This window comes from Clarias gariepinus, chromosome 7 (assembly GCF_024256425.1).
Source record: "Clarias gariepinus isolate MV-2021 ecotype Netherlands chromosome 7, CGAR_prim_01v2, whole genome shotgun sequence".
Classification (NCBI taxonomy): Eukaryota; Metazoa; Chordata; class Actinopteri; order Siluriformes; family Clariidae; genus Clarias; species Clarias gariepinus.
In genome coordinates this window covers 25,883,750-25,893,677 of record NC_071106.1, presented here as the reverse complement: position 1 = coordinate 25,893,677, position 9,928 = coordinate 25,883,750, and the positions used below count along the sequence as shown (strand labels likewise).

The window sequence follows — 9,928 nt, the reverse complement described above, 5'->3', positions numbered from 1 at the left end:
AAAGACAGACTTGAAAAAAATCTGAACTGAAAATCTCTTTAATTATTTAATCAGAACTGTAATTTATAAATCATATCAAAAGAATTCTCCTTTTTTTGTTGTCTTCTCTTGTTTCCCTGTTGTCATCTGTACACACACCCACACAAACCATCAGGAGACATCCTTATCCATTTACACATCTGAGCAGCTGAGGGTTAAGCAGATAGTTTTTTTGTGCCTGGACTTGAACTCACTCTCTTTCTCCTCTCGCTCACTTACTCACACTCACTCACACACACACACACTGTACAAAAAGTACAAGCTTGAGAATTTAAATTGCCTTACAGGGAAAAATCCAAATAGGGACATGCTTTCAACTCCTTTACAAAGATGCAGTGTTTACAGACTGTCTTAAAAAACTTAAGGGACCCTAGGAAACGATTTTATTAATAACTAGTGCAGTCCGGCCCATACATTCTTTGCATGTGAGTCACACTGTGAAGCAGTGTGGAGGAATGGGTGGTTTGATTCTGTTTCTCATTTGTGTATATTTCCATGAAGGAGTGCTGCAGTGGAGGAGGGGTTCCTACCTTTTCTTTTAGAAATATCTGTCAATTGTGCAGATTTAAAAGAAAAGTAAAAAAGAGGCTACGTTAAAGAGAGTTTAACATGGACATGGGGAGGGAGAGGAAGAGGGAGCGGGGGTGCAGCAGCTAGCCTTGAAAGTGGAAAATGGTGGTTATGGGATTCCAGCATGGATGACTATGACTCACTGTTTATTGGGTTCGTTGCTACAAAAACACCACTGCACAACGTGTGAGAAGGAGAATAATCATATACCTACAGTTCCATGTCCATTTTAACGTATTTCTCTCTGAGCATTCTCATCTACCTTAAATTGTACATTAAAAATTTTTAATAAAGATTATTGTAATAATGGAATTAACAGTTGTCTATTGTACATATCACAGAGTAAAAAGTAGTAGTTGCACCAAATGTAGTAGTCTTCTAAAGACTTTTTTAAAAGACTAAAAAACACGTCTTTTAAAGATTAAAGCATGTTTTATGGATCATTAGACAACTGAATAAAAAAAATTGAAATGAATATTTTTTAAGAACTGTGCAAATTGGTCTAATAAACATAACTAAGATCATAACAAAACATACATGAAAAGGTACAAACAAAAGGACCAGTGTACAGCACAGTTTATTTGGTTTCATAATATTGTTTTCCATTATAAAGCAATCAGTAACGTGTTGTACAGTAGTCAACAACATAGTTATTTTTAAAATGCACGACATTAATAAAAATAATTACCAGAAACATTTGCAAGGATTTAAGCAAATGTCACATCTTGATATTTATGTTTTTAATACTGCATTGAATCACAAATTATACAATTCTTGAGCCTTATACAGCTGGGTAACTCTTGTATGCATGTCCTAGATACCCAATTTCACTTTTTAAAAATTTGATCTTAGCATAACAATATCTTTAATGTTATTTATATCTTAAAGTAAATATATACGTGTATTTAGCAACAGGGACACAGGCAAAGACAGTAGGTGAAGACGCATAGCGGCTGTGATTCAAGGATGATGGCTGTGAAGAGAGAAACCAGTGCAGACACCTAGACAGTTTTCTTAACTCAATGCAAATTAGCATTCACACAACAGGGCTTGCCAGTTTCCCCAAACACTTCTAAAGAATTTAATGATCAGGGAAATTTTTCCCTTATCATTAAGTTGAGATGTGATACATATGAATGCATAGGGCCTAAAAGACAGTCATTATTGGCACCTTTTTTATGAAAATGAGCGAAAAATTGATAAGTAAAAGAATATGCAGTGTAAGTACAAACATAAAATGACATTGTATATGTCATGATATTTATATGTTTTATTTTATAGTCATGTCACTTGTCAGCTGTTTCAATGTTATGGCTGAACACAGGTCTTGTGAGGTGTTCCTGGTTTGCAGCGATTAACACGAGAAGTGGCAGGCTCAGGGACAATCAGGACTTATTGATGCGCATGAGGAGAAAAAGTTAGCCCATCTGGTCTGATCCCACAAAAGAGAAGAGCACTTGATAGAAATGTATCAGAACACAGAGCATGGCAGCTGTTTGTTTGGGGCTATGTAGCTGCAGATCGATCAGAGTGCCCATGCTGACCCGTGTACACCAGCGAAAGCTTGGGTCCTGACATTCATGAAGTTATTTTGATAGATTCCACTAGCCGAAATGTTGCAGCACACACCTTCAAGGTGACATTGGCAATGGCCTCTTTCAGATGGATGATGCACCTAATTGCACTGCAAAAATTTAAAGGAATCATTTAATGAATATGAGAAACAGTTCACTTGGCCTCAACTTTCCCACAACTCAATCCAATGGGATGTGGTGGACAAACAAATCCAATCCATGGAGGCCCCATGACGCAACAAGCAGTAAAGGATCTGCTCCTAACGTCTTGGTGCCAGATACCACAGCAAACCATTAAAGGTCTTATGTAGTTTATGACTTGAGGGATCAGAGCTACAGCACAAGTGGAGACCTACACAATATTAGGCAGGTGGTTTTAATGTTATGTTTAATATGGCTAATACATCCACTTATTTGGAGGTCTTCCTTGGATTGAATTTAAACCTAATTTTTGTCAGTAATGAGAAGTATTTTTGGTGGAACACAGACAAAATAGATCCTCCTATTGTTTAAGTAATTTTTTTTATTATTGTGTACTATGTTTGTTTTATGTCCAATCATTTTTTAAATAATTTTTATGAAGGTTGCCAATAATTATATTCAATATGCATTCTTTCAAGAAAACTATCTAGTAGACACCATTGGCAGCATGTGTTGCCTAGGCATCAGATCCTTTTTGTCTGCGTTTCGAAGGTGGCACCAGACGAGCAGGTAATTCAGGGGGAAGGCCATGCCCTTCAAGTTTCACCTCAATCAAGTGGCTGGCCAGGGCAAATTCCTCATCATCCAACATGCCATCACGATCCACATCTGACAACTTCCATATGCGACCCAGCACAGAATTGGGCAGCCGTGTACTCACCATCCAGTCTTTGGCTTTGGTGCCACTCAGCTTGCCCTCACTGGGTGCAAGGTTGTAAAAGATCTCATCATATTTGGGCTTATCCTTATTCACAATCCAGTCTTCTTCAACCTCTCCATCCTCAACTTCTTCCTCACATTTCTCACCAAATGGATCACCCTCCATAAAGGGTCCTGCTCGGGTCCCCAAGAAAGCCCCACCTTGGACTCCAAGTTGACCTCCTGCTTCCATCTCCTCCTGCCTGAGAAGAGGCATCAACTTGGCAATGTCACTAGACAACAACTCATCCAACATAGTCATCATATTAGGTTTCAGGGACTTGAACTTGGTGAAATCATGAACTCCCAGGAGTTCCTAAAAATTAAACAAAAACAACAACAACAAATAGGAGTTTAATGATTCATAGCATAAAAATGATTAAGTAAGATAAAATAATAAGCAGGTAAGAAATTATAAAGCAGTTATAATCAGCATACTCTTAGTACCAACATTGGATTTAATGCTCCAACATTTTGAGCTCCCGCATGCAGGAGAAAAAAAAGAAAAAAAAGGGAGTTTCCCACAAGCATTTCTAACTTTGAAATGGAATGTTTTCTAAAAGGGCACCACTCTCTTCCATGGTATGACATAAGAACTTGACGGGTTTCCTTCAGTGAGGCGAAGTGAAAAACAGGGTGTTAAATAGGTTATGTGAATGTTTAATTATAACCTTTAACCTAAAAAAAACAGCCTAATAAAAACAATCTTAGTAATCAATATCATCACTATAGCCAAGTATAGCCAATGTTGTAAAGTAAAAGTAATAGTGTAGTATATATATTCATCAGTAAAGTTCTAAAGTATCTTTGATGCTATCAAAATTTCTTCCTGTGACATGGAAGAATTACGGTAAAGTTACAAGTATAATACCTAATACCTTTAGGTATTAAACAGCCTCATAGTGTCTCTGTGAAAGCAGCACTGGTGGTTTTAACATGCACAGACCTGCATTTTGCCACAGTCAGGAAAATCTCCAGGGGAAATGTGATGTTGTAGCTGGATCTTGGAGAAAATGACTGGCAGCTGGTAGATCAAATTCTTTTTCTTATTGTCCTTCCTAAAGACTGAAGGCATCTCTTGCTTCAGGTAACTGATTATGTGGGCATGAACCTGTGAAGTTAGCAAATATTAAAACATATTACAGATATTACAGATCCCCCTCAGGTTACATGTTTATATTATCCAATAATCCAATCAAGTGGCAGCAGTGCAAATACATTGTAATCTGAAAGTAATAATATAATTTCTCACTTTAGCACCTTTAACATGGAGTGAAAAACATGCGCGCTCTTTGTCAGAGCATGTGAAGCTTATAAGAATGTATTTTATTGTCTGAAAAACAAAAAAATTAACCTGGTGTGCCTTCTGAGATGCTTTCCTGCTCACCAGAGTCGTAAAAAAGTGTTTATAGGAGATGCTACAGCCTTCCTGTCAGCTCAAACAGCTCTAGTCACTCTCCTGTGGTCTCTCTCATCACTAAGGCATTTCTTCCTGCACTTCCATTACCTAAATGTTTTTTGTTTTTCTCACCATTCTGTGTAAACTCTAGAGTGTAGTGTTTGTGGAAATCCCAGAACATAAGCAGATTCTAATATCCTTTAGCTGGCACCAAAAAACAATTAATCATGCCAAGTCACTAAGACCACATTTTCCACATGCAGTATATGAATATAAACTAAAGCTCTTGGCATGTGTCTGCCATGTTTTATGCATCGCACTGCTGACACATCATCGACCGATTGGATGATGCGTAAGAGATAAATGGGTGTTCCGAATAAAGTCACAGCTGAGTGTATAAATTGCACGTTCTGGCTCTAAATCCGGATTACTGTAAAACTGCAAATAATATTTATTTGTAGCTAACACTGAACTTAATATTTTGTCATGAATGAGTGATGTGATAAATGATGCTTGAGATATGAACATAACAGGTTATTATTCAGGTTCCCTCACCCTGACTAGACGGGCTCTCTTGACCAGATCGTTGAGTTTGCGGAGGGCTGCATTGCGTGGCAGGTTCTGAATGTCAGCGAAAAGATCTTCCTCTTCCAATTCAAACAGCTTCCGGTTGTCCGCGACCATGAGAGGTTCAGACCAGAATGAGCCGATATACACTCTTAATACTTCAGGGGTTCCGAACACTTTGCCCAGGGACCACATGAGAGCACCATATACTCGCATCAGCTGCTGCGTCCCAACCATATCTGCCTTGTTAAGCACCACACGCAGTTTGTCCTCGTTGCCCTTTAAAGCGCTTATGGCTTCAGAAAACTCATCAGAAATCTCCAGCTTGTGGGCATCGAAGAGGAGGATAATTCTGTCCACTCGTTCAGCAAACCAGCGCAAGACAGCTGGGAAGTCATAGCCTAGAGAAACATGATAGACAAACTGATGGTTGTAACAGCTAAGTTATTGTTACAAGCTTATTTACAGCATTAACCTAAATACCATTTCTTTATTTACTAGAATAAAAAGAGAAGCTATCGCATATTACTTTCCCTTTGTGTCTACAGATTTTTTATTTATTCATTCATCCGTTGCCATGCTTACGCATTCCTCATTTCGCTCCTGACTGTCACACCCTGTGTTCTTTCTCCCACTCAGTGTTAGATTTGATATAGCTGTTTTCTTACAGAACATATTTGAGATAAACCAAGCATATGCTGAAGTTCTTCCACGTATATTCTCTGTACATATATATTTATATATATATACCTAATGGCTATTATACATAAACAATGTGATATTAGAATGGTTAGAAAATGGTCAAAGCAAACCTGAAGATGATGCGCAAAGATTCTGTTACAGCACAGGTTCAGGGTTTAGTTTCGTTTCCATGAACAAATGGAATTCGCAGAACTCCTAACTGCAGGTTTTCTTATTCAGCGTACTGCAGCAGGAATTTATTTTTCGACAGTGGATTAGCACAATGGAGGGTGACTAATGGGTGCAGTTAGTTGAGGGTGGAGTTTCTTCCTTTTTGCCCAAACCACTGGCCCCTCACCTTTAGTGTTGATCTCACCTCGGCTCACTCTCTGTTTAGCTCCCGATAAAATGCCAGGGGTGTCGATGATACTGATGCTCTCCAGAACCTGGTTAGACATCTGTGCACACTGGAACCTAAGAATACATTGTCAATTATTTAACAAATGAACTATAAGGTAAGAATTCAAGCTCCAAATGTTTCCTGACATACGATTTTCGGAACTTTTGCAATGGGATAGTTCACCTTTCATTACCATAACCGCATAAAAATTACACTCTTTAACTACACAGTGAGGAACAATTAAAGCTGTAGTCAGAGCAGTTATGCAGAGAGTTATGCAGAAGTTTCCAGTCCCTTTGTATCATGGCCGTGTGAGGAGCTCTAACATCTACGCTAGCCTGCACCCCTCCCAGGTCAGGCCATTGTGTAAAAGTGGTGCTCTAAATGAACAGGAGCTTCCTGAAGGAAAATGATCGGTGCTGCCAGAATCAAACAATGTGGCCCGCTAATGATCGGATGCCTACAACAACACAGCCACTTCCTCCTGTAAATGGATTTATCAAGCTGAACGATTCCCAAGGCAGGAAATTTAAGAAGTAACTTTTAAAAGAAAAACATGGTAAAAACACATGGAAAGAAGTAATCCCGTGGTTAACTATCAGGACAGAATCACTGTATAACATAAATACCAGAAACTACCATGTTTGAACGAGTTACAATAGCTTAAAACCTAGGTGGTTGTAATGTTCTGACTGATCAGTGTATATCATGATTTCTGCTGCTCCAGACATACAGTTCTGAGCACTAGTTGTAGAAACAAATCCCAATCATGTGAAAGGCTAAAAAGGGAGTTTTTTCAGACACAAATATTTCAGTTTAATTTATCTTGCTCCATATAGACAATAACACCCTATAAACCCTCTTAAGTAACATGCGTTGCAGCTTCTGTTCTAGCTTTCACAACTGTCTCTTGTGATATCTCACCCTTTCTCTATGCTTCTACAAATAAGGCAAGCCCTACTCCCTCAGAAATTTGGCATGGGCACTTGAAATTCCATGGAGCAAAAACTATTTTCTCTTTCTCCTTATTCTGACTACCTCTTGGAGGAGGAGAGATCGGTTGACACATTCTGTCTCACTTTTCCATGCTCACTTACAGCTTATCGTATTTAGGAACTTAAACATCTTTGCGAATGCACAATTATTATTTATTAACCTGTTCAGGAAAGTGTTTCCAAAGGGGTTGAGTTTGCGGAAGGGCTTGTTGGGGTCCACGATGAGAGCATTTCCAGGGATTATTCCCTCCATGTCACCATGCATGATGGCAGTGAAGCAGTCTGTAGTAGGCTCTGGACCCACACGGCTTCCAGGCACCTCTTGCTCCAGAAGGTACCTGAGAAAAGAGAGCAACTGATTTCCCCCTTTTTTCAGACAGCTTTGTAGCTTTTAACAGTCAACACATACTGTTTTACACGCCCCCAACCATGAAGAATTAATATTCTTACTTGATAAAAGTCGTTTTTCCTGTGGAGTACTGACCAACCACTAGCACCATGGGTTTGTTGTCAAAGTCAGCATCCTCCAGACTCGGAGAGTGGAAGTCATGAAATCCATAGTACTCTTCGATGGGCAAAAGCTTCTTACGATACAGTGACTTTAGCCCCTCTGTGACTGTCCTGATAACTTCAGGGGTCTTCTTGACATTTTTCCGCCCCCAGCGAGACATAATGTGGGTCTTTACACTGTGTTTACTTCACTGACTTGAGTTAAGGGTCTGTTTTGGACTCTGTGTATTTATGTTTCCTTTGGCTCAACAGACTATTCTCCTTTTTCCTGTCTTTAATCAAGTGTTAACGTAGGTCTGCCTCCTAAATTTATTTAAAAAAAAAAAAAAAAAAAAGGTTAATAACATTCCCAATTCAAAATCGTGCTTCTGGACGTCAAGACTAAATTCTCAGTTATCTCTCTTTTTAAACACAAGATATCTTCTTATCTTTTCGTCCATATTTCATTAGACAACAATAAACAAGTATTATCTTAAGTTAGAATTACATATGCCTCACAATCCTGTTACCCTGTTACTCTGAGATGGATGTTTTATTTAGAAGATGGGCTGCACTCCAATAAAAAAAATCTTTTTTTTTCTTTTGGATATAGTGGATTCCCTTTACTCCAGTGAGAAAGCAGAGTGCATTGCATGTGCCTGTGTCTGGAAAATGTTGGCATTCACTTCGGAAAAACTCACACACAAATACACACACACTCCTTTATCCTCATACATAGCAAATTTCTGTTTTTTAAAAAGAGTTTGTGCCAGTAGAGAGCAACCAGAAGACACTTGCGATAATTTTACCATTTAAGGCTTAATTTTTGAAAACAATAAAACTGCACCATATTTATAAAAAACAATTGGTAACATGTTAATGAGATCGTTAATCTGTAGACAATCCACGCGTTGTCGAAGACTAAATTACCCAATATGTGTCAGAGACAATTTAATTCTCAATAAATAAGTCACGAGTTATCTTTTTCCAGAAGAAAAAAAAGCCACTTTGAAACACTGCAGTTGAGATGATAAAGTTAAAAACAAGTTTAGTAACTTGGTTTAAAACTATTTTATTTAAATAAAAATTTCCATGCGGAAAGAAGAAAACTTTTGAACTAGGACTTATAACAAGAATTTGCACACGAGATGGAAAATTGATTATTAAAAGCATCTCGATGCAAACGCAGATTAATATGTTTTTTACTTTAGAGTCAATACTCAGTATTGTTAAGTCCCACAGGGTAGTTTTAAGAAGCATAAAGGGCAATATGGTCTTTCTGATTTCCATTCTTACATCATGTGGATCAGTGTGACTATTCCATCTCACCAATTTCATTAAATTTCATGGTAGCTAGTTTTAACTATTACAGGTCATAAAGTATAATCACTAAGATTGTTCTTACCTGTTTTGCAGCTGTAAGGAAAAAAAACCCAAACATGAAAACTTTTGATACTTAACTCTTCGATCCAGAAAAAGTTTTTATATGCAAGTATAACTTAAAAAAAAAAAAATGTAAAAAGAAGCTAGAAAAAAAGAAAATGCCTTCTCCAAACAAGCCTTTGGATCAGCTCTTGACGTGTCTTCACTGTGCACGTAGCTCTAAAATGCTTTTGCTGGGTCTCCTCCCCTCCTTTTTTTCTCCTTTACTGCTCTTGTTTAGCAGAAGAAAAAAAACAACCCCACTACACACTCCGAGGTTCAAACTGAATAGCTCACTGTTTTAGGGCACTATAGGTTAGGGAATGATGGGAACAGGTAGATCAGGAGGATTAGAACAGTCAATTGCACGACTACTTTTAAAGAGGTCGATATACAGTGGTTAATTTAAACAAGACTATAATCATCAAAAGAGAGACGCCTGTAAATCTTGAAGCTACTGTACATGTAATAAATTCTTCTTTGGCCAGTCTTTCTCAACAGAGGGATTCACCAGGGCTTTTATACAGGGACCACGCCTTTACTGGGGAGAGGGGTATATTCTTATTTTTATGGCCCAAACAGGTGTGTTGTAACTTTTAACCCTGGAATTAGGTGTATAACATCGATAAGTCACATGCATATTTGGCCAAATTGACAGTATACAAGTCTTTTCATACTGTAAGTTGCCTTAAGCACAGTACAAAAGTCTAGAAATGTTATTTGTATTGCTCAAGAAAGAAACAAACAATACTTTCTTCTCAAAAATAAAAATTTTAACCCAGAGCAATTTTTGCCAACTTGATAAAATTAACTTTATAACAAACACTTCAGTGATTATTCTGACAGTCACTATCCCATTGCAGCACAGCCAATGGACATGCTAGATTAGAGC

At 38.0% G+C, this 9,928-nt stretch overlaps 1 protein-coding gene across 2 annotated transcripts; it reads right to left on the bottom strand.

Moving 5' to 3' along the window:
• Positions 1-1,170: 1,170 nt before the first annotated feature.
• ehd2b (EH-domain containing 2b) lies at positions 1,171-9,485 on the bottom strand. 2 transcript variants are annotated; one of them, XM_053500324.1, is made up of 7 exons: positions 9,020-9,485; positions 7,576-7,938; positions 7,287-7,463; positions 6,089-6,204; positions 5,038-5,450; positions 4,030-4,194; positions 1,171-3,399 (listed from the first exon to the last, which is right to left on the bottom strand). In XM_053500324.1, exons 2-7 carry the CDS (start codon positions 7,794-7,796, stop codon positions 2,842-2,844), a joined length of 1,650 nt encoding a protein of 549 aa, XP_053356299.1. In that variant the 5' UTR covers positions 7,797-7,938; positions 9,020-9,485; the 3' UTR covers positions 1,171-2,841. The 2 variants fall into 2 exon arrangements, with proteins under 2 accessions (XP_053356299.1, XP_053356300.1); XM_053500325.1 differs by having other exon boundaries at positions 6,107-6,204; positions 9,020-9,480.
• Positions 9,486-9,928: the final 443 nt, after the last annotated feature.